At 45.4% G+C, this 25,513-nt stretch overlaps 1 protein-coding gene across 50 annotated transcripts in view; it reads right to left on the bottom strand.

The window, feature by feature from the left end:
- The window catches only part of Tcf7l2 (transcription factor 7 like 2), a 186,084-nt gene that overhangs the window by 26,332 nt on the left and 134,239 nt on the right, over positions 1–25,513 (bottom strand). Inside the window, exon 1 of one of the 50 annotated variants that reach the window (XM_075974482.1) lies at positions 11,042–11,315. The exons of 45 other annotated variants lie outside the window; for them this stretch is intronic. In XM_075974482.1, the coding sequence (XP_075830597.1) occupies positions 11,042–11,044 (3 nt within the window). In that variant the 5' untranslated portion in view covers positions 11,045–11,315. Of the gene's footprint in view, positions 1–7,310; positions 7,547–10,108; positions 10,373–11,041; positions 11,316–25,513 lie in introns of those variants that run through there. 4 more of the 50 variants (XM_075974484.1, XM_075974481.1, XM_075974464.1 and 1 more) reach the window with 4 other exon arrangements.

The raw sequence follows: 25,513 nt of genomic DNA, 5'->3' as shown, positions 1-25,513 counted from the left end.
ACACGTGGTGTTTATCAACTGTGGGGGTTCACTGTCACTGTCCTGATTAGCAAGAGTTGACAGGGGACACGGTGGTCCTGTCACCAATCCAAACTATCTTCTAAGCAGGATTACTAGGGAGCATGGGGCACAGGGAGAGATGACAACAATATTTGGTAACAGTAAGATGGGTGAAGATCTTGGTCCTCCAGGTAATTTTAACAAAGCCCAAGCTCAGCCAATGCTCCTGCATCATTCAAGAGCCTAGCCCAGATTACACTCCCCAGTAGTGCTACGGAGCAGGGGGTAGAGAGAGTGGGAGACAAATGGAAACTTGAGTTGCTACCTGACTTTAGCAGTGACATGGGAGTCTACTAGGCTACAACCTTGACGACATAACCAGCAGGTCCCCAGACACTGCATGGCTGCTCTCAGGAGAGGAAGAACACCGTGATCAAATATGCAGAAAGCAGGGTCTGCCTTCACACAGCCTGCCAGTACCTGGATCCCTTACAACAAAGGGCTTGCTTCCTGTAGACACCTGTGTCTCTCTAGCCTTGGACCAAAGTCCTTTCTCTCCACATTACCTTCTTTCCATCACTGGAGTGGAGCGCCCACCTCTCTTAGCCCACACAACACTTATCCTGAGAGACAAGGCAGTGAATCCTGGCAATGTCCAGCCCGTTCTAGGAAGTAGGTACCATCTCAAAGGCCACATGAAAGCCACCAAACTGAAGCATATGTGGTAGAACACGACAGAGCCAATCAACCAGAGGACCTGGTTTCTGGAAGGGCTGGGCTCCGTCAATGCTAACCACTCAGAATCAGAGATGAGTGCCGGATGGTTCGCACACACGGTCCAAAGCTCTTGCAGGCACCACCTCAGTCACAGCAGTCTCTTTAAGATGGATTTTAGGCTGGCTTCTCAGACACCGAGAATGAGAGCCGTGAATTTCAGGAGGGCTGAGATGGAGATTCTGCTTCACCAGCCTGGCCGAGTAGTGTCTCCCCTCCCTACCCTCTTCTCCTTCCACCCCCTCAGGATCCTTCATTTCTGCCTCCAGGGACGTACCGTGCCTGTGTGCCTGTCCTGCAGGGTTATGAAGATTGAATATGATTGTGTGTGCACGGTGCCCTACACAAAGGCATATACACAATAAACACAAAGGAACTTGGCGAATGCAATCTAGATAATATACATGGTTTGGTTAACCACTCGGCTAGTATCTCCCAATTCAACTCACGGAGGGGCAAGTGCAGCCTCAGAACACGCCCTTGGTTACACGGGAAAGAAATCACCACCTAGACATTGAGCGTGGATGATCTGGGCCCTCTCTACCCAAGTCACACATCCTTCTTAAAATATGTGGTATTTAACAAATATATTTGAATAGCACACGGAGGGTGTGGGGGGGGAATCACTTTCCTGTACCAGTGATAAGACTGCCATGGAGGATCTCACAATAAAAAAAATAACAAAACATACAAACACATGGAGATAAACAGGTCCTCTAGAGTCGGGATGAGAACATTTAAAGCGGACTGGCAGAGTGAAGGAAGATATTCAAATCCATTCCCTCTGCCTCCCTGAACAGCTCTCGTTTCTTTAAATCTTCAACATTGGGCTCACTCTAGACACTGGGAGGAAAGTAACTTCACTGGGGGGGGGGGGGTCGCAGTCAAGGTCCCAAAAACGCATCATGGGGGCTGAGAGGGAAGGCAACGTTTCTACATCCCTTTCCTCATAGACAAATGTCCGAATTTTAAGACAGCTACCTGTAATGTAAAAACCCGTTCACCGGCTTCACTGTGGTGGATCTGTAAAAGGACCTGGGTCAAAAGATCTGTGACAGCTAGCTCATGTTCAAGGTCATGGTCATGACGGTCAGGGATGACTCAGTGAAGAGCCTACTACCAGTAACACCTTCAGAACATCACAAAGCTACGCATGGCTGTGCCACCAGAAAAACCAAATATCCGTAAGATACTCCGATTCTCCATACCATTTTAAAGCTAGGATACCACAGCTCCCCACACATTCTGCTCGCTACCAGGAACTCACCCATGCGGCCATTTTAAGCACCTTGTCTTGCTGGTCCCAGAGCAAGAAAGGGAGCAACCAATGGCTACACCAAAGCCCTGTCACCATTCAAAAGCAGCCACCCTTGCTTCTTAGCGTCCAGATGTGCACCCCTGCCCACCGGTCACATTGACTCAGTGCGGCCACACGGCACGCATAATGAACAGCTGGCCTCTGTTATTTGTTCCCCACGTCAGTGAACACGTATTTCTCGCACACCTTGGTAGAGTGGTGTTTCCAAACCTGTGGCACCCCAATTCCTCCACCATTCTCATGCCTGTAGACCAGAGTGGCTGGGGGCGGTAACTGCCGTGTCGATGGAGCAAGCAAAAGGCAGCCTGTGAGATCAGCCTGTGTCAATCTCCTCTAAACACAGATGCTTAGGGACCGAGAGGAAATCAGTCACCCAATGCAAAATCAGGCTGTCTCTGGGTCCCCTGCCCCTCCCGGACCCCTGACTCCACCAGGCAAGCCCTTGCCCTGGCTTCCTTCAGGGGCTTTTCCAGCATGGGACTGGTGAGTAAAGGCGGGAGCAACCAGGGCTTTGAACAGGCTGTCTCAGCTCCCCAAATACAGCCGGGCCTGGCAGAGTTTTGGTGATAAGTGCTGCATGTGGTTAGCTCCGGGCTTACAAGAAACCAAAGAAAATAAACAAGATATCTAAAACCCTGAACTCGGCAAAGGAGGCAAACACTGTGTGCACGAAGGGACCAGAACTCGTCATCCAAGTTCCTGTCACTGGTGCTCTGTGCTTTCTTCTGGACAGACTCCCAAGCCCCAGGTGAGGCTCTCCTTGTTTCCTTCATTACACTCCAAGTGAGCACGGATAGTGCAGAAAAGACTCTTCAGTGGCCCTCAGAACACACAAAGCCTATCCACCCATGCGAGTATTCATCCAGCTACAGTGGGGGGAGTGACCCTGTGGGTGCCCTTTGACCCCTCAAGAGCCCTTAGGTTTAGTGTTCAGCAACTTGACCATTGCCAAGCACCATTCACCCTCCAAACCCTGCTCAGAAATCGGGACCTTCTGTCCCTCCAACAACCACCCTCTGACCCCAACCCTTTCACCTCCTAGACGCGGGAGCTCCCCATTCACCTCTGCCGCCTATTAATCAAAGACAGTGGAAACAAATGGCGCCTCCTCTTCCCTCCTCCCCACCACCCCTTCTTGTGCAGAAGAAAAATGGGGCCAGAAAGCGCCTTGAAGGAGCCCAGCACATAATAACAAAGGGGACAACCAGGAGCATTCTTCAGCCTTCCCTACCCTCAGTGTGGACACCAGAGCTGTCCACGACCCCATCTTCCCCAGGGCACCGGGTTTCCGTGCAAACGGGGTTCACTGGTGTAGCCACCCGTTTTCCTGACTACTATGGCTGCGTGGAACCCAGCAGACCGGTTAAGCCCTCACAGAGTGCTGGTGAGGAGGGCAGGGGTTAACTGTTTATAGTCATGGACAACTCTCGGGCAGTTCTGCTGATGCCGTTTTCCTCGGGCCTTGCGTTAGAAGGTGGTAGGACAGTCAGCCAGTGGAACCCTACTGCCCCAGCAACTGGCACCCCAAACACCAAGCAATACCATCTGTAAGATGTCCTTCTGTAAGGAAGGCTACTGGGACATGCACCAGCTGTCCCAAACTGGCTGGCTAGCATCTTGCATCTTCAAACATCATATGTAACAAGGAATGCTTGGTCTTCCTCACGAACAGGCTTCTTCAGACCTTTCCACATTTCCCTCAGCCAGGACGACCCAGCACTGTGGCCAGGGTGTTAGCACAAGCTGTGTGTGACTGCTGTTCTTTTCAGTTGAGGGGCTCTGCTCCTGGCTAATCGTGCATCGCGTTGTGTGCAAGGTGTCTGTGCATGGCTATAATGCTGCTATTGAAGGGAATAAACGAAAGGGGGAAGGAAGGTTTCTCTGAGTTTGAGTTTTACAAAGAGAAACAAGATGAGAAAGGATCTGCCTGTGAGAGGAAGAAGAGAAATAAATGGCCACCAACCTCGACCATGCACAGTCTGCGTGTCTGGCCGGGTGCTATGCCAAGTACCTACCCACCAGGAGGCCAAGTTTCATCTACAACTGAGAGCCCAAGTGATGGCTGGTGTTTCTTATTCATTCTGTAAATCATCAATCTCTCTGCCTCTGTGTGTTGTTCTCTCTCTCTCTCTCTCTCTCTCTCTCTCTCTCTCTCTCTCTCTCTCATCCATTTAGACAGAAACCATGCAGATATCCCCCCTGCCGTCTATAAAATTCTGCCGACTCATAGTTTCTCATGGGCTCACAGGCATTAACACTCTCCTCACAAGGAGATGACGGGGCAGGAAAGGCAGAGAGTGGGCAGAGGTGAAGTCTGCTTCCGTCAGAGTCTCACACAGATGCACAGACACCATGCTGGCCCAAACCGTCCTCAGACCTGGCCCCTTCTGGAAGGGAGGGGGGCCTTCCCATAATCACCCAACAACTGCTAACACTCCAAACAGACAGCCAGTCTCAATAGCTGAGAGCCTAGACAGTCAAATTCAGCAGTTTCTGGTGACCCTTTTGTAATGCCTAGAAAGGAGCCGGGGAGCAGTGCCGTTGGGGTACACAAGCAAAGGGGGGCTTCAAACCTAGCAAACAGAGCTGTACTCCAGGTGTCTGGCTTTGTGCAGAACTGTAGCCCAGGTCCACTCAACATAGCTGTGCTCTCATAGATAGGCTCCCAACAATCCCTTCCAGTTCAGTTCATTAAACATAATTTATAGCCACTCATTCTCATTTATTTTCCAATAAAGAAGGAAACATCCCCATGCCTCCCCCAGCTAACCTTTAAAACATTTGCACACTTAAGTTTTGGCCCACTGGTACAGGCTAGATTTCCAGGGCTTTCCTTCTGCCTGCTTCTCTCCGGCACCGTCGTTCTTAACAGGGTCTGTGGGCAGTTCTAGTCCTTCACAGGTCTCAGAGCTGAAGGAGTAGCCACTTTACCCCTAAGTAATTTCCCAGGAATTTGCGACCTCCACCCTCCCACCCAATATTTCTCCACTACTTGGGTATTAAATGATTAGCGTTAGCATAATCAATCTTGTTGGCCGTCTGGGCGTGTGGAGAATGTTTGGGAACTGGGTAAGAGGATACAGCTGTTTCGAGAAGAGCCAGGAATAAATCTAACCTATTCCAAGTGAAGTCCTCCAAATGTTCCAATGGGAAACAACTTTAAAATACAATAACAACTTCCAGGCCACCATCCCCCTGAACACAACAATCCCAAAACCTGGGGTCCCTAAACACAATAGAAAGGAAATCACCCATTTCAGCTGGAAGTCAGTTTTAAGTGCATAATGGTTATTATATCCTGGGAAGTTTAAGGAAAGTAAGGAACAAAATCTGACACCACCTTCTGAGTTTACTTACAAGGAAGGGACAGCTGCCTGAAAATGCCTTTTGCCGCATACAGCTCCCTCACCAGGGACTACCTTAGGAATTTCGATCTGGGTTGGAAAAATCATGCTTGCTTCATAGAGCTCAATAGCAGTCATTTTCCTCGGAGAGAAGTACATCTGCTCCCTGGAGAACAGCAAGAGGGCAAGCCTAGAGAAGGAAGGCCTGCTCATGTGGTCCAGCAAACACAAACCCAGACTCCCAGAGGCAGGAAGTCACACACACACATGCAGAAGGAAGATATATGGAGATGCCGGCTGCTCCATTGTGCCCTGCTAATGTCCCAAACTTCAGCATCCTTTCTTTTAAAGAACATGTGGAATGAAAAAGCGAACCCCTGGAAATGACCTGGAGTCACTATGGGCCAAGCAGAAGCAGACGTGGTAGCTGCCCGAGATTAGTGGCAATGCTCAACTTTTTGAGTCCTCCAATGTGGGTAGGAGTACGCACTGGATAGTATAACAAGACTCCACCACATTCCACAGCATTACAGAAAGAATTCCAGAGCACAGCCCAGTGGAGCTCCTCACCAACTCCAAAGCACCAAGGGAGGTTTCCCTGAGAAAGCAAGGTTGCCATTTCGGCTGCTTCCAGAAAATGCCGGTAGAGCAGCCTGCTTAAGACAGCATAAGGGTTGTTTATCACGGAGTTGAGAATCCGCCTCTGAAGAGCAAGTCCCTACTCTCAGAATGGAAGCTTAACCCTTCCCTGAGCCAGAGAACAACAAAGTTCTAAGTCATTAATGCAAACGAGGGACAGAGATGTTTTGGGAATCTGGTGATCTCACACAGCATCAGCCAGCACCCTGTCCCCACAATTCCTGTCAGTCTTCATGACTAGGTTCATGACTAGGCTGCAAGAGGAAGCAGCAGAAGGACGGTCACACGTGTTATTGCCTCGTGTTCCACGTCACAGACCCATTTACCAAGTTAGCTTTTAATATGACAATCAGTGGGGTTTTAACAGCTGTTCTCATAGTCTGCATAATGCTTCATTTCTTTCCGGGAACAAACAAAAAACAAAACAAACAAACAGGTTTTTTTTTTCAATCTGACCTAGTCAATCACTCAAGTACTTTTATTTGGCCATTCAACAACAGAAAAAAAAATCGTAGCAATTATAAAGATAATGAAAGAATTGCCTGCAGATTTAAGAAAATATTTTCACTGCCTATGGCAAAAGGTACGACCCAGAGCTGGAGTGGATCACAGTGTACCCTTAGCACCACATCGTCAAGAGGAGCTGTCCTGGGTCCCACCGTCAGCCTTCCAAATCAATTTTCTTAATTAAATTTTGAAAATACAAATGCCACCAGCAATACCAGGGCCTGGGAAAGCCAACATCTAAATCTGGAAAGTGAAAGCAAACGCCACCCAAGACAGCAGCAGAAAGTTAGCAGTGAGTATGCAATGAAACACTCCGTGTACAGCAGCCTGCTCCTGGAAAGGTACGGTCCCCTGCCGCGGACAAGGCCACTTCCTCCCTCTGCCTGTGGTAGCGGCCCTCTGGGGTGGGTGACACTACAGTTCACTTGCTATGAGCTGTAAGAACTGGGATGAAAGTCAGACTCTCTCTCCTCCCCATCTTCTTTTAACCCTTTCTCCTCTCCCCCAAAAGGATGCTGCAAAATCCCACAGGGACAGGGCACAGCCTGTGCCGACCGTTCATTCATGCTTGTTTCGTTCCGCTTCCCATTGTCTGAGGGTTTTTGTTTTAAGCCTTTTAAAGAGGAAAAGGTAGCACCGGTCTCATGATCAAGACCATAAGTGTGGACACAGACACACACACAGACACACACACACACAGGGACGGACACACACACACCACTACTCACCCAGCAATTCAAATTGAGGTGCCAAGCGCCCAACTGCTGCAAGAGAGAGACCCCGGGGGCCACTGCTCCTCCCTTCCCACTTAAATCCTCCATTCCCACTAACACTGAATCCCTGGGGTACATAATAGCTCTGCCTTACCCTCTCTCCACTCAAAAAAGAAAAAAAACTTTCTCTGTACCTTCAAGATGGGACTGGACCAGCTTTTTTCTTCCTCCCTCCCAGATTCTCTCACTCTTCCTCTTCCTCCCAGCCCCCCTCCCTTTACACAGCTCACTTAAAGAGCTGGAAAAGCCAGAGGTGTTTTCTGGACACATTCACTTCTTCTGCATAGGACGGCTTTGCAGTTCCTTCCCCCTGAACACCCTCCCTGACAAAAAAAAATACTTAAAATAAATAAATAAAAACACTTAGTTATCTAATTCAGCTGGCTGTAGCATCAATTTAATTTTGTTTTTTAATGTAAACCTCCTTCAACTTCCTAATCTTTACCACTCCAGGATCTATGAAGGCAGGCGGGGAAGGCCCATTCTCCCGGACCAGCTCAGGACACCTAAGAAAAGTCCCCCTCCCTCACCTTGGGTGGCAGGGACAAAGCTAAGAGTAGCAAAGAAATTACGGTCAGCCATGAGGGAAAATGATCAACCGGGGCAGCAGGCAGGCACTTTACCTGCAAGATTGTCAAATCCCTCAAAACAAATTTCTTAGGGACAGGGCTACAGTGGGAGAGAGGGAGGAGGAAGAAAGAATATTTTCTTGTCACGGTGACATGGAAGTGACACCTTGGAAGGCCCTGCCTGCCACTCGTGCATACCCTCTCTTCCTTCCCGAGCATGAGGCTGCCTGATTTTCAGGTGACCTTCTTGAAAGCACAGGAAAGCAGACTGCGTTAGCTGATAGATACCGGAGCTTTCTCCCAGGAAGAGGGAAGAGACAGAGAGGGAACAGAAGTAAAGGAAAAGGGCTGCCCCTAACTTACTTTTCCTGGGGCCTTCAAAAGATCCAGGGTCGGGTACATTGGTGTGAGTTTAACCTAATTTGAGTTGAGACCCTGAGATAGAACAGGCCTAAAATGATCCCCCTTTGCATAGGCAGAAGAGGGGGATGCAGAGGTGTGTTGCCCAGGGTGGTGTTGAGTCACACAACAGAATATCTAATGGACTGAACTCCAGAATTAGCTCATGCTCTTTGAAAGCAAACACACAGCTCTAGTCTGCAAGCTAGGTTTGTCTGGCTAAAAGCAAGACTAGTGGCCAGGATTTGGTTTCCTGGACTCAGGACACCTGACTTGAAGAAGGAGCTGGTTTCCCTAGATTGCAGGGAGTGCCCAACTGGCCCGCTGTTTATCTCCAGGGCCACAGAACTGTCGGTCTTTAAGCGATCTGTTAATACATGGGGCAAGTTAATCCCCCTTACCCCACCCCCAAAAGGAATCAACCGAAACAAGGACTGGAAGGGCTTGCGGCTAGCAAAAAAGCAGGACCTCTTCATTTTCTATTCTCTTGTTTAAAAAAAAAAATACCACTCTGTGGGCTCTTTCTGGACTTATCTAGCCTTCTTGCGAAAGTGTGGAGCAGCAATCTTTAAGGCCCTTAATACCAAAACAAAACCCTGACATTTCCCTTCACAAGGCAGTAACAAAAGCAATGAGGTTCCAGTCTGACAAGTAAAAAGCCCCAACCGCAAGTCCCCTAATTGCCTTCCCTCCCTCTATTCACCAAGACCACCACACTCCCGGCAGCTGCTTTTGTGGCCCCCGCAATTTCTTAAGTAAACTGCGAGTTCTCTATCTGCTGATGGACAGGCTCGGATCACCCAGCAAGGATCACCTCAAAAGTGCTGCCAACAGCATGGTGACGGGCTAGGAATTTACTTCCCGGGTTTCTCAAAGGTCAAGGGAAAAGGAAATTGGGAAAGAGCCAAACCGACTCCAGTTTCTTCCCCCTTTAAAAGAGAAGAGGTCCCTCAATTCTCTGCAAACTGAGAGCTTCTCCCAAGAAAACTCCTTCAGGGTGATTTGCTGTCCTGGGGCACTGTCCAGAACTAATCCTCAAAGCACCTCAGCTTGGCACATACACACCCATGCTTAGAACATTCCACTTAAAAAAGAAAAAGAGCTAAAACTTTCTCAAACCAAAAGCAGAGAACAGTCATTTTTAGCAGGGCATTTACGTAAAATCCTGTGGAGGAGAAAGAAGCAGGGGCCAGAGATTGTCCATCCAAGTCCCGTGATCCCCATCTCCAGGCAAAGTTTGCTTTGCTGATTTAAATAAAGAAATCTGAGATGCCAGACAGGGAAGTTACAAGGACAGAACAGCAACTTTGGAGGATTAGGCAGACATGTCTAGATAGGAAACATTTACCTACAGGAAAGATGTGTCTCTCCATGACTCCCAAACCTACATATCCACACAGGACAAGGTGAAAGAGCATGCACTCGATGAGGATACTTACGGCTGGGAAGGAGGGGGGCTCAGGAGGGTGGAGGCTGTTGCTAAACTTCGTGAGTGTAGGGATGGATACCTTCTAAGTGCAGACACTTCCAGATGGAACAATAATAGGTGGAATGAAGACACCCTTCCTCCTTTCCTTCCTTCCTCCCTCCCTTCCTTCCTCCCTTTTTTCTCCTTTTAATCTTTGTTGTTATTATTTTAAACGAGACTAAAACAAAACAACTCCGTCCACCTGGACCTTAGCAGTCAAAGTACACCAATCTTAAAGTTACTGCGCAGTGAAAGCAGGCATGGCCTGGGCAGGGCACGGAGCATGCAAGGCTGGGCACTCGGGGCACATGGCTTACCATCTAGGGGTCGCCGCGCTGTCCTTGCCACCACCGACTCGCGGGCATGCTGCCGCACGGATGGCCCAGGCCCGCTGGAGGGCAGCACCCGCCCTGCAGCCCGCGCAGCACCCGCCCTGCAGCCCGCGCAGCACCGGCAGCTCCCAGGAGCAGCCCGCAGCAGCCTTGCCGCTCAGGATGCTCAGGCTCAGTTCCATTCACGGAGAAGCGCACAATAACCGGGATCTCCCCCGGTTCCACAACAATCCACCCCCAAAAGAGGGAGGGGGCGTTATATATATATATAAAAAGGCAGGGCTTTTTCCCTCTTCTCTTTTTCCCCCCCAACCCAGCATTCAATCAAAAGAACAAAGCCTGATATTTTGTTTGCCGACTTAGCAAGCATAAAAGCAGTTTCAATAATCCGAGCGAGTTCACCTAAGTTAGTGAAAGTGACGCTCCGCAGATCTGCGGTGAAATTAAGCTTTAATGGTTATCTGATGCCATTCGGAAAAGGAAGAGGAGGAAGCCAGCTGAATTTAGATAAAGTTGGAGTACCACTTCACTCCCAAGGTCCCCCCCCACCTGAAAGAATCCTATAAAATTCTTGACAACATTCAGATCTTAATTATCATGCTGAATTCTACTTTTTGTGGGAGAGGGAGTACAAAAACCAAATTACATTATTAAAAAACACTCCTATGTACGAGAAGTCACAAGGAAACGCTGTAGAACAGTTTTCATGACTAACTTTAAAAAAAGAAAGAAAGGAAGAAAAAAAAAACACTACCAAAACTTGTGGACGTGTTTCTTTAAAGCAAATGGTCCTAACACATATTAAACCACGGCTGTGCGTCTTCTAAGCATCGTAGGAAAAAATGACTATTGATCTTCAAATAGCGATAATTGAAAAGATCAAAAAGATTAAACAAAATCAAGAATGTGCTGACTTACCATGCTATGCTTTTTTTGTTGCAACTTTGTAGAAATTTCACTCAAAGAAACTGCATCAGAGGTGTCAAATTTTTTAGCGGACTGTGATCGTATTATTTCCGCAGCCCTGCCTTCCAATGCTTCAGAACTTTTCCCCCTTTCTCTTTTTTGTTTGTGGTACCTAGCTTTTCGCTATGGACTTTAAAAGCCTTCAGCTCAGCAAACCAGCACAAATTATCTTGCCACCTTGCGCAGCTCTGATGCTTTGGCCGCTAACTTTGGAAGGCCCTTTACTACTGCATCAAAATTAGCATTGTCAAAGCAGTTAATGAATATTAATACTGTATTTGTCATTGGAGCCGGTCCGTTGCTGAACTCCAAGTCACCCATCAGGGACAAGATTAAGAACACAATTATTTCTGACTGACAGGGACCAAATCTGCTAGAATTTTTTTTTAAACAATTCGGGGGGAAAAAACCCACAATATCATCATCTTAAGGTGTCTCCCAGGGGACTGGGAACCAGATTAATACGCTTTTAATGAAGTAGAGATCATTATGTATGAAGGGGAAAAAAGAGAAAAGATGTACTATTCAAGCTATTTAGTTATGGTGGAAGCTAAATTTTAAAGAAAAAAAATGCAGACTGCGTATCTTTCTCGACAGCTGTCCAGAGTTCATTCATACTGTTCTAAAGAAAAAGACGAGTTTTTCTCCCCGAAATCTTTTCCTTTTTAAAAAAAAGAACAGAGAATGGGCAGTTCGTCCCATCTGGGATAATTTTCCATGTCTTCACTTTTACTGTGGCGGCTCAGGAAAGACAGCACAGTAAATAATTCTACACAAATCTGACAAGAGACGCCTTCATCAGCGAGGCTCCTTCGCCCCGTATTCCCCAGATTCCGAGCCCTGTCTCTCTCACTTTATTCAGGATGAACCATTACATTTACCAAAACTCTGAAGTTCCCTTTCACAGTGGCATCATCCTACCGCCAGCACCCAGGAAATAGCCCCAGTCGGAGAAAGCCCCTGGTACCCACCGCGCATCCCGAAACACCATTAGAAATGGCTCTCTCCCTGTTCCTAGGAGCCGAGCCCGCCTAATTTGGGGTACACATACACAGTGGAAATGAAAGTTTGGTCAGAAATAACCAACAGCAACTTAATGAACCGCACAGTCAGCTAGCCCAACAGCAACTGCCTCAGGAGATCACTACCACACAGCACTTTCTCTACGAACAGGCAAAACACTGGCAAAGAGGAATTAAGGGAAAAACTTGTAGCTTACCTGGTATAACCAACTTATTTGAATTCACCCAAATCATTTCAACATCTATGTCTCTCTGCCACACGGACTGGCGGGGTGCATAAAGAAATCATACATATAGACGGATACACATAGAGCAATTTCTTAGCGTTTCAGGCAGAGTGTGCCTCACGGCTTTGCTCCACATAAATTGTCTTCGAGACGGTATTTCCACCCCCCTTTTCTTTTTTAAATGTGGTAAAAGGGATAAAATGACAGATGTGATAGCTAATCTACCCACTGAATCACGGGGGTCTAGGTAAAGCCACCCTGGCCACAGAGCTAATCTTCGACACCCACTGACCACCCCACCGGCCCTCTAATGCCATTATCAACCCTTAGATGAACATTCTAAATTAGAGTTTTGTTCGAAAAGGGTGTGAATCTGACCTTCGATGCTGGGAGGCCTGTGCTGAACGTCAGATGGCAAAGTTCTTATTGCACAATTTTTTTAAAAAGAAAGGTTTTACTTTCTTATGATTCCCATCTTTGAACTCTGTCTTTACAGCCTTCCAAAAAAAAAAAACCCACCCTTACAGCCCCTACTCCTGCAGTGGCCACTAATGTCACCTCCACCACATACTTCACAATTGTTTATGCTTATCCCATCAAAAACAAAGAGAACTACCCAGCACACATACAAACATGCCACTTTGCCCCAACTTCTCGTCTTCTCGCTTTCAATTTACCAGAGCTTTATCTACCAGTTTCTTTATGTCTGACAAGTCTTTAGAATGGATCATCAAAATGTACCACCTTCCTAGTGGGGGGAACTGAGACAAAATGTGTGTGTGTGGGTGTGTGACACGGTCCGGTCCGTAATGAGCCCCACGTTTCGAACGCACATGCAGTCAGGCTATAACGGAGGAACAGGACTCTAGGTTCAGACTTATTTTGAGCGATTCTTCTTGGGAGGGGGTAAATTTGGCCCTGTATCAAATCATGAACAAGAATCTATCATAATACAAGAGATATTTCCAATGCTATTACAAAAACAGATAAATATCAAATCATTCTTGTGATGTAAGTATTCCTTCAAAGTGCCTTTCCAAAACCACAAATAGATAGTTCCCTTTTCTTCCCCGCACTGTCCCATAAAATCTATGAATTGGGCTTTATGCAATAAAATGTGGGGCCCCGAAAGCCCTACTCAGAAAGGCCTGTGCGTGCATTGCTCACGATCTACCAAATGCAGTCCTGTGCAAGCAAACGCATGTGCGTATCTCACTGCAGATTTTTACCAGCACAGACTAGCTTTCCAAACAGCCCGAGATGTCTAAATTAAGAGCCCCTTGCTTTATCAATCCTCAGCTTCCCCATTTGTGACCCGAGCCTGCCTTTTCGTGGGCATGCACACGTCCTTAATCTGCATCTTTGTGTGCTCGGCACCGAGTTGCTAATAGGCAGCCTTCTCTGCCTCTCCCGGCTTCCCCAGCACGACCGCATCAGCACTAGTATCAAATTAACTCTCCGACTTTGAAACTTATTGATCTGCTATTAAGACACCAGTGAACTTGATGAAATGAGTGCTGTAGGTGCAGCCGTGACTTCAAAGTGCAGCACAGCCACATAAAGCAAGCGCCTTTGATCCTAACTCCGATCTACTGAGGGTTTAAAGCCCAATTCTCCCTAAGCTGCCCTTCACTCTCATCATGTCTGATGTCTCACCAACCAGTGACTTGATAATGTTAATAATGCAAATTTTACAAATGATTTTTACAATGGCAAAATTAATTATATGAACTGCTGCGTTCTGCAGTCGGGCTCTCTGCTCTCCTCTCTCCTATAACATAACAACTGGGTGATTATGGTCACTCGGGGAGTCCCCGGTCTGGGTAATTCTGAACAACACTTCACTCTGTCCCCTCACCTTTCCTGTTTGCACAGTAGCCTAATTTAATAAAAATGTCCCTAACAATCCTGGCGACGCCTTTTCCTGTAGCCCCATTGCCTTGTCAGTCGCTGCCTCAGAGCAGAAGCAGCCTTCTGAAGGTGGTTACTAGCTACCTATGATGGTCAATACCAAACAAAAAAAAAAATCTTTTATTTTTATGCAGGACTTTTTTGGGGGGAAGGAGGTCACAAATCCACAAAGTTTCGGGATTTTGCACGCTTCACTACTGTTTTCCAATTAGGAATTACCTGATGTGACAGCAAGGCAAGGCTAGGATTGTAGCACACAGACTCTGAAACGGCACCTCCAATACCTCCTCATGTGAGCCATCTCAACGGCTTTGAATCGAAAAGCTAATTTTTTGTTGTTGCCAAGGAATATGTACTTAAGCACAGCTTATTTTTGCAACTTTCTAGCCAATATTTTGAATCACAGAAAATAAAAATAGGGCCTGCACTCCAAGATGCATTAATATGAACCCTGTTTCAGTGTGGTTTATAAAGCATAAAATGGGTTATAATATTACCGGCTGAAAATATCCTGGAATGTAGCGAGAACAGAAAGAGTAAGCTTCCTGATATCTGAGCAAAGACTCAGTACCAGAGAACAAACCCTTTGCCAAGAGAGTCGTCTTTGTGTGCTGATTTTGGACGGAAGAACATGGGTAGTTTCTAGTAAAACATACTCTACAGTCAGGAGTCCTGTGTGGCCCTTTGATTAATAGCATGCTCGATAGCATTTGGGTTCTGGTTGTTCTGAATCTACTAATTATAGGAAGAAAGTAATGGATGTATTTTCTTCAATCAATATGGCAACATGTGCTCCCCATTCCAAACAGCAGGACTGTGCCTACCCCACGGTAAAAGATAATGGGAGTTTAAAGGGCCATAATCTTAATACTTGCCTTCAGTCGTGCGTGCACGCGTGCACACGCATGTTGGGGGTGTAAATCCAATTAGCTGATTTTACAATACAACTCAAATCACGAAATGGGGGTGGTGGAGAGTGACTGCATTGGGTGCCCCCCCATGTTGATAGCCACTTAATCTACTTGCAATTCTAAAGAAGTCAACACTTGATTGTGACAACGTTCAAAAGAATTTCCTCTGCCACTAGCACAGTAAAAAAACTTTCACCAATTAGTGCAGGAAAAAAGGAGGGAAAAGCCACAGTGCTGGCGCTCAAAGAGCCAGGCCTTGCGGCAAACCTGTCATGACGAGAGGATTGATCAACGGCACGGCAATTTCTAATGGCATGTTGTCATGAAAAGTCAGCCACAGGGAGCCACCTGCTTTGCTCCTCACAGACAGCCAGGAAAGGAAGGAAGAAGGAAGGGAGGAAGGAAGGAAGAGGGCAGGAGGGGAGGAAGAGGGGACAGGCCTTCTGTCCTGATCCCTGCCAGTTCCCTTTTGCTAACGATTCAGGCAAAGGAGTCATGATTTTTCATTCAGAGGAAATCTGTCAAGTCTCGGGTAATACTACCAGGACTGGAGATGACAATGGTCCCAAGGCTAACGCTTTCCGTTACTTCTGCCCTCCCACCCCACCTCCACCCCCACATTCTGCAGAGAGACAGAGCATCCTTTATTTTTCCACCACCACTGTTGCCTCACCCCATTGTCAAACACTACTGTGGAGGCCAGAAGACATCTAGGATGGTTTTAAATCAACGAGGAGCCTCCCGACTTCATAAAAAATACTTATTTGTAAGAGTTAGAAGATGAAAAAGATACCCTGGAAGACACAGTCAATGAATGCTGCTGTTGGCTGCATACTTCCCACATTCCTTAAGCTAGGGCCCTGTGGGTTATGGTCTCATCTGTGGCACCATGGGCATCCTCCAGTGGCCATGTGCTGAGTTTGTTGGGCATCTTCAAGGGCTGGATATAACCCGCTGTCTATAACCACCTCCTCATACCCTTGGAAACAGGATGTTCTGTCTCTGAGGGGCCTCCAGGAATAGTAGCCCTGGTACCCAACTGCTTACCAACCACTCCAAAGCAAAGGACATCTCTCACTCCTCCAGACGTCCTGCTCAATGGCTCCCTAGTCATCTCAAATGCCATTGTATGTGCTACAAGGTAGTCTTCCCAGGACCACCCCAAAATGTCAAACTGCTAAAGGGGTCTAGCGGGACTCGTGCCAGCTTGTGACATTCACAAAACTTCTTTCTGTTGACTTGATCTTGAGGTTGCTCTGCTTGTTTTCCATGAAAGCTAATAAATAACACAAAGGCCATCTTCTCGCCCATACTATGGTCCATAATATCGTTGTGGCCTACGGTCCCGGGTAATTTTCATATTTTCAATAATCACAAATATACTACCCCCTCAATCTACTTTGAACAAAAGAAAAAAGTCAAATAAAAGTTAAAGAACTTTTAAGTTCATGAAACCAAACCCCACTTGGCATGCAAATCACGTACTGTAACCTTTTATTGGCGGAGCCTCTGGTCTCATCAGTCGATGAAATTCTCAGCCCGCGGCAACAGCTTAGCCGAGGGACACAGACCAATGAGAAAATATTCATTGTGTTAGCATTTCAAATGGCGAGAAAGGAGGAAGGAGCGCTAACTGATCACTGCCCGTGGAATTAATTGGATATTCCAAGAATAATGTCTCTCACTGAAGATCCTTGGAGGCCGAGCGCTGGTCGAGACCACATTTTGTGCGGCGCCTTCAAAAAGAGACCGCTTGGGGGTACTGGACATATTAGGGTTTTAGCGCATTTCCCTGAAGGCCAGAAGATAATCAGATGCACTGAACCAAACTCAACTAATCCAATCCATAATTATACATACAGCTCCAATAAACTTTGCCACTCTCCTAGAAAATGAAACTATTATATTGAAACCTTGATAAATAATAATAAAATTAAAACCTTAAGGGCATCATGGCCAAAATGCTCCCCACCCCAGGGCAGAGACATGTGGCTCAGAACTTTATTCTTTTTCTGCCTTCTGTTATGTTCAAGGACTGATCTTACTACCAACAGATCTTTTTATTCAGGGGAGGATTTGCGTTTGGGCTTTTCTTGCACATAACCCGAGCATCTACAATGACCCTGACCGATATTAGTATATCCTTCCCTAAGACACATCTTAATCTAACCTTTCTAAGACTCCTTTGCTTTCAAACTCAAAACAGCATAAGAAATAAGCATTGTTGGGGGCACCAGGAGCCTGAACTGAGGGCCTGGCGTGGTCGGCAGCAACAGCCCCCTGGAAAAGCAGCTGCTGGAGAAACTACAAAACCATCAGAGACCAAAAGGTAAGGGGGGAAAAATGAGATTAGGAACTTTCCCAAATGTTCCATCTCTCCTATCGACCACTGGCCTAGCGTGAGGTGTCAATTTTGACTCCAAAGAGAGCACACGAATTCGCAGTGGTCCCATTATGCGGTCTCTGCTCTCATTGTACATTCTGTCAACGAAGTCAATCTTATTAACTTCCGCACTGGTTCACACATGACATTTTCTTCAATTTTCTTGCTGACATCAAAAACATCAATTAGCAGCCCGAAAATAGGAAGGAACGAATGACAGAGTCTGATAACGTGGACTATTTGAAGCCAACGGGAAATCTATTCTCCAGTCCTGAATGCGTTCATTACAATTGCATTTTCAAAGAAGACCTCCAAATAGCAAAGAAAATTAAATTTATCATCTAGAAATGCCTAGAAATTGTTTTTTTAATCCTATGTCTATCTCTCCATCCCAGAGCGCAATACAAAGTATCACAATTGAGTTTTATGATAACATGCCACAACTCTAATAGAAAGTTTATAAAATATGTAGCCCGGACCACCCTTCCTATCAAACAGCAACTACAAGGCTTAGCACCAAACTTCCCTGGCAGAGAACAATCTCCCTGGAACGGATGATCCCTTGTCTCGGTCTCTCATTATGATTAAGGAAAATGTGTCGGTGAACACACACACACACACCACCCCAGATAGCCAACTAGTTGAAAAGTTTTCTGAATTAAAATGGTAACTTCTGTCTACAGCCACAAATCCAAGAGAGCTTTGGGGGAATTAACTGGCACTGCATCTTCCATACAAAACTAACAAGGCTAACAATAACTGAATTATTTGAAACAGATATTTAAATAATATCTCAACTGTCCCCACCGACTCGCTCAACTTGTGACAAGTTCAAACTGGCCAAGGTAGAGACAAAACATTCTTCATCCCGTACACGCAATCTACCAAATGATCACCAATTTCATTCCTAGTGACCTCTTCCTTCTCAGATCAAACAAACAAATGGCCACGGGTTCACCCCTGACCAGAAAACTAAAACACTATTAGTCAATCTCTTAACAAGTCCGCTGGGCAGAACTAAAGACAACCAGGGAGTGGTTGAGAGTAAAAACAGTCCAGCATCAAAAAACAAAACAAAACAAAAAAACCAACCAACCAAATAAACAAACTAAATCCCTAGCTTTGTAGATATAGACTTAGGAGACAATCCTACAGTTATTTTATTATTTCCGGAGAGGTGGGGGCGGGTGGTGTGCGAGCCGTCTAATGTGCCCACTTTGTGTGCCGTGTGGCATCTCCCAGGGAGGGAGCCGGCTGGACTTTGGTGGCTGCCCCGGACACCGCCTCAGACGGACTCGTGGCAGAAGAGAAAGAGCAGCTACGCCCTGGTACACAGATCACATTCCTGTTGCCCATTGATTTTTTGATCTTTTGACATTTTTTAGTTGTTTCTATCCCCTTCCTTGTTTATTCTCCAGTGTCACAAAAGACAGAAATGTCTGAACAATGGAGGCAGAGATATCTATTAGCTGTCACGACGAGGTTTTCCCAGCGTTGACTAAGCGCATACCACAAAGAATGCCGAGAACTGGTAAGATAAAAAATTATATCATTTTTTTCCTGAAATCGGGATAATCATATTCTAATACCCTTGTCCTTTCTCAACTGACCAAAACATACTATGAGAGAAAGGAGAAAATACATTGTATCCATTTCTATAATTTGTTACATTAGCTATATTTGTTGGGAGGAGAAAGAGGGAGGAAGGAAAGGGAGAGGGAGAGAGATGACAAACCCCTTCAAGGATGTACTAGCGTATTTTAGGCTGCAGCATCTGACAGAAGTACATCCTCCTGATCGCATGTTCCCCTCAGAACCACCACCACAGTGCAAGAACCGAATTAATAAAATAAATAATTTGTGACACTTAGGGATGAAAGATTGGAAAAGAAGGAACTGATGTCCCCGAAGTTATTGGCTTCCCCTCAAAACAAGCCTTTCTCCCTGCAGAGCAGTTACATAGGAGATCTACAGTGTGGCCAATCTCCCCTTCTGTACAAACTAAAATCTAAAAGCCATTTCATTAAGTAATGTTCTGACAGGACACTTTAGACACTGTGTCAGAGGGCTGTCTACGCTTCTGGTAGGACTGCATGAAGCCCTGGTACATCCAGAATTTCAGAGTTAAAAATCAAACCACACCCATTCCGCACACTTTCCTTTAAAATCCAATAATCAATGATTTAGAGAATGGGAAGGGTAAGCTGAACAAATTTTACACTTAGGTGTGAGAAGATGCATGCTTTTCTTCTAAACGGTCAGGAGCAACAGTAACCTACACATAGTATTGTTTGTAAGAAAAAGGTTTGGTTTAAAAATCTGTTTATTTAGACCTTTGCTTATTTGGAAACTTATTTTAGGAAATTACTTTTTACCCCTTAATAATTGCAGTGGGCACTCAAATGAATTGGAGTTCACTTAGAAAAGACGTACGTAAAAATAGTCGGCTCAATTTAGAGAAACTAACAGGCTCCTGAGGAACAATTGAAGGCCATCTGGTGTTGCTTCCGTTTTCCTTACATGGGTTCTCACTCGACAACCATATTTTACATTTACTTTTCTATTTCACTCTGGAGAGGCTAAACATTTAAGATATCAAAATGCATGTGTACTCACATATGTGGTAAATATTAATTATGCATCATATTTTGATGGTGGGAAAGGGTGTCTTCATATCCAGGGGACACAAAGCTTTGTGATGCCTTTGGCAGTTATGTGCAGTAGCCACTGACAGAGTATTAAACAGGGAATTTTCTCAGTAGCAAACACAAGAACAGATCTGTGAACTCCAAAAACAGAGGAGAAAATGACACAGTAAAAATGATCATTGTCAAGATACAGAATATTGGAGAATATAACCAACCCAATTTTTCTGCTCCTTTGCCAAAGTGATTTGTGCATTCACTTCGGCTCCCTCCAGCCAGCCTTTCTTGGTGAAGCATGCCACAGCCAAACAGACTCCGCTAAACATTTCAGTGAGGCAGACCTGGCTACTATAAATCCATTCCACAATTTCAGAAGGCAGTTGATAGCAAGGGACTAGATAAATATACCTTTACTACTATTTGAGGTGTGTTGCTTTTTAGGTTTACTAAATAAAATGTGATATCTGAACAAACCATTCAAATACACACAGAGAAACACACAAACACACACACACGGGCTTAAAACTGACCACAGGTTGCAGACTGGATGGCCGGTAGTTGCAGTTTCTAAAACCGCGCACTGTCCTTGAAACCGAGGCCGCACACAGCTCCATTAGATACACATCCAGCGTTCTTGATCTATTATTTACAAAGAAAAACCCTTCACTGCTTAAGTGCCCCCTTCTACTTCAGCCTTCCATTTCAACAGCATCAAACAACTTCGCGGGGGACACACAAGACAACAACTTGTGTTCATCCCAGCGTTCTGAGCAAGTCAAATTCTACTCGGATGGAGAAAAATGAAGGAAAAACCCGAACGGAGATGTCGAATAACTGACAAACGAGAGGTTTGTGCTAAAAATCTGATTGTCAGATTTTAAAAAGACACACAAGAGGCTTTGTTGTTTTGTTTTCTTTTTTAATCCTCTATAAGAGAAAATTCCTGTTTGTGATAAACGAGGGAGATTTAAAAAAAAACCTAAAGGATGAGAAAAGGAATGTTTTCAAAATGCACATTTGATGCGGAATTCTTTAATTATGGAGTCTGCTCCTTAAGTCAAACTGCATTCTATCTAATTAGTAAGCTCAGATCTCACCTTCGGACTGAACTTTAAACTCGCTGAAGCCAATTAAGAACTATTTAAATGAATATTAAAAGGATTCCTGTGATCATTTCTGACATAAGAGAAAACATGCTTTTTGGCAAAAAAAAAAAGAAAGAAAGAAAGGAAAAAAAAGGGTTTACACAGCATGCCCACATCTCACAAAATATTTGAATTGAGCCCGTGTCTCGAGTCCTGTGTCTCCTGCCATTCGCACAGCTCCTAAGCTCCTGGACCCTTCCTCGGTCCCGTCTGCTGAGGGCACCGTTTCAGCCGCGCTCAGAGTCCTCTGCTGTGTTCAGTAACTTACTGAGATTTACTGGACGTCACCTATCTCTGCCTCCATTTTGATAGACCACTGATTTAAGCAACTGTAGCTACAAATCCATATAACCTGGAATTAACCAGGAAAACTCTCAGCTATTTCCATCTTGATAAGCCGAAGCAAACTGAGCCAGTTAAACGTGTATTCTTTTTAAATGCATGCCTTGACATAGATTTTTTTTATTTTTGACAATTAATAACTTACTCTGTTTGCTTATGAAATCAAATGTTCCCATGAAAGGCTGTTACAATTAACACCACTAAACCTGTGAGGTCACACTCCAGAAATTGTCACAGTTTAATCATACCAATGAGTCATTTAACTCACGTTTACTAATTCAATTTATCTTCATTTCGAGCTGTGTGGACTGATGGATTGTCACCATTAGAAATGACAAAACTCAATGCTGGAGGAAAACACGGACCTGCTAACACTGTGGCTTCTCCAAAGACCACACACCATTGCTTTCGTGAGGAGCGCCTGCACGGCACCCAGTGAGGGACTTTCTGCTCGTCCCTCTGCAAAGAAAAATTTTCTATAGAAATCACAACACTAAGGACTAGTACATGTGGGGCATTCTGTGAGATTCTCCAGATTATTTGGGAAAATATAAAACAAAACTTATGTTCTCTAAAAGCTCAACTCATTGATAAACATTTCTAATATAGATAGACAGAAGATAGATAGATAGATAGATAGATAGATAGATAGATAGATAGATAGATAGATAGATAGCAATCTCAGAACAAACACACTAACCGAGAACTTAGCCAGTCACACTGCTAACAAGTAAGATGTTAGCAGCAGCAATCACTGACTGTTCATCAGGGGTTCCTTTGCAGAACTCGATGGCATCATCAGGATTTTAACAACCAGAAGACCGTATTTGACCTGAACAGCTGGGTCACACTGCACCTACGTGATGGGTTCTGAAAAGTCGAATCATCCTTGGGAACCTTAAAGGGAGTGACTGCCTGCGCACTCAAATTTTAGAAGAACCGTTTACATCTGTGTCCGACTTGACGGTTCGGCCGCCTCCCAGTCTTTATTTTAAAAACAATGTGGTCAGCTAACAGAAATCCTTGAGTTTACAGTGCCTACAAGGCCATCAATCTATAATAATATTTCTTTAAATGATGGTGGGGAAAAAGAGAAACCACGGGTTGTTCTGAGACCAGGAGAGGTGTGGGCTAAGACTAATAGGAACAAAGGATCATAATTTCTCAAGAGGACAAACGGCTGTCCTCGCAGACCCCCCGTAGGAGACCTCACCCAACAGCAGTGTGCCCCAGCAGCCAGCTCTCCTCCTCTCCTAGGTAACAATACAACCTACTCATGAGACTCAAGTCTTCAAAGCCACTGCCCACTTAATGAAGTATAGGGCAGGGAAGAGTTATATAAGGACAGCAAGTTGCTTGAGGGAGTCAGGCTTGTGGGGATTTCTGCACCAATGTGCTTGACCAGAATTATTTTTGTATGTAAGGACAGGTGATGCTTAAAACTCTGCACGCCTTTAATCCCAGCACTCGGGAGGCAGAGGCAGGCGGATCTCTGTGAGTTTGAGACCAGCCTGGTCTGTGAGAGCTAGTTCCAGGACAGACACCAAAGTTACAGAGAAACCCGGTCTCAAAAAAACAAAACAAAACAAAACAAAAAACTCTGCATGGCCATGGCATGGGTTGGGTTTTGATTACTGAACCAAAAGACTTCTATCATTCATGGGGCATCCAACTAAGAATTATTATAGCTAAATGACAAAAATTGGAGAATTGGCCCTTCAGCTCAGTGTAACTTGCCAAGGGAAGCAAGAGTCAAAACTAACAAGTTATTTGGGGGATGGGCATTTTTAATGCCAGTCATGACAGAAACACCTGCTATGCTTTAAAATGGAAAAGATGCTTCTTCATTTTTTTTTTTCAAATAAGGAGGGGAATCTAAATATGTGGTCCCTGGCCAAATTCACCTCCCTGTCTTGACTCGGATGCTGGAAATACACCATACCACTCATCTCTGCAGAAAGACCACAATCGTCATCACAGCAGGGGCCAAGGGATAGCGGGAAGACATGATGCCATTCTGAAAGTCCCCAGTTTTTATTAAGGGACAAATGATGTTTTTTGTACACTTTGAACTTTTGTGTGTCACATGAAGTTCAGGACGGCTGTCAATGAGCATCCCCAAAACCAGTAGGCTGATTGATACTTTACTTGAGGAAGCATGGGGACTTGTTCATAGCAGATGTGTTATTTGAGAAATTAGGAGCACACATGCCTAAGCCCAAGCTGCTTCAGGGGAATTCTCCAGGCTGAAGGAAAGGGACTTGTGAAGGAGGGTCATCTGCTAACGCAGGATGTCTCCCCAGCCCCCAAATTAGTGCTGGATAATAGGGAAGAAAGGCGTGTGTATGTGCCTACAAGCACATGCGTGAACTCACCCACCATACAGTGTCAAGGCAGACAACAGATGTGGCAGCCTCTGCTTTCCTAAGTTTCTTGTAAACACGCCCAGAGGGCGACACCCAATGGGCACATCCAGTGAATAATAACGTAAAATGAAATCATGGCATGTCTCACCACAGCAACAACGCCCATTGGCTCTCCCAGGTGAAGCCCTGCCAGGGTTCCTGCCCCAGTGTGGAGTTAGGAACACACTTACATTAGGCCCAGATGGAAGGCATGTTGCAATTGCCTGCCTGAAGCAGACTGGGAAACTGGTTTTGAACGCAACCAAGCGTCTTGGAACAGTCTGGACTGTGGGTTGTTTGTTTCAAACCCATCTTGTTTTTGCCTAGCACATCCCTTCAAGGAAGCTGAGGGGAGACTATTTCTCATACCCAAATAAAGCCACACACGACAGCAACCCCGTTTTGCAGACAAAAAAGCAAACAAACTCAGAGAATATGGAAGAACTGATCTAATGATAGCTGGTTAGTAATTTTAATAAATGAAGAAGAGGAAAGGCAGGAGGAAGAAGAGGAAAAAGAAAAAAAGAGGAGGAGAAGAGAAAGAAGAGGAGGAAGAGGAGGAAAATTAGGAGGGAGATGAGAAAGGAAAGGCTCTGCTGCTGGGGTAGGCTCACAGCTCTCTCGCATCCCACCCTTAAGGGCATCAGGACATCCACACATTTAGTAAACAGCACCCGGGCAGACTCCTCCTACTAAAGCTAAATCAGTAAATTAATTGAGGGAAAGTGCTGGGCTCAGGCTGGTGAAAGTTAGCTCTGGCACAACTAAGTAACATCAAACAGAACCGGAAGCCAAAGCTCGGCTCCCCTCAATTATGGTTCCCTGGAAAACATGAACGAAAAGCTTGCTTTGCCTACACGTCAGGGAGATAACACAAGTTTTAAATAACTTTTTAAAAGTTAAAAAAAAAACTAAATGCTATGCTATGCTGTCAAGTTATCTAACTATGGGCTGCCACGGAACTCAACGTCAACAACCAGACTCCCTATGTTCTCAAAGTCTACCTTAAACTTAAACTCAGCCTTTTGTGTAGCCCACTCACTTGGCAAAATTAGTCTACAACGGGGACAGAAATATCAGCACACAGGCAGTATTCATAAATGTCAATACAAATTTGGATTTTTGTCTCTTTCAAAAATATATTTTAGATTTTTAAATTTTTATATGTACAAGTGTTCTGTGAGGGTGGCTGGTTCCTGCGGAGGTCACGAGAGTGTCGATTCCTGGACCTGGAGTTATTCATGGTGTGAGCCGCATGTGGGTACCAGGTCCTCGCTCGTAACCACTGAGCCGTCTGTCCAGTCCCCTGGATTTTTGTCTCTTTGACCCAGGACTTAGTGTGTCCTGCTTAGCATTTTCACGTTTGGTTCCAGGCTTTATAAACTACAACAACCTAAATGCCTGGCATAGACACACATTTTTAGCTGCTTTCC

The sequence above is a fragment of the Microtus pennsylvanicus genome, chromosome 5 (assembly GCF_037038515.1).
Source record: "Microtus pennsylvanicus isolate mMicPen1 chromosome 5, mMicPen1.hap1, whole genome shotgun sequence".
NCBI lineage: Eukaryota > Metazoa > Chordata > Mammalia > Rodentia > Cricetidae > Microtus > Microtus pennsylvanicus.
Note: the sequence above shows the minus strand (reverse complement) of the source record. Positions and strands in the feature narration are given on the sequence as shown.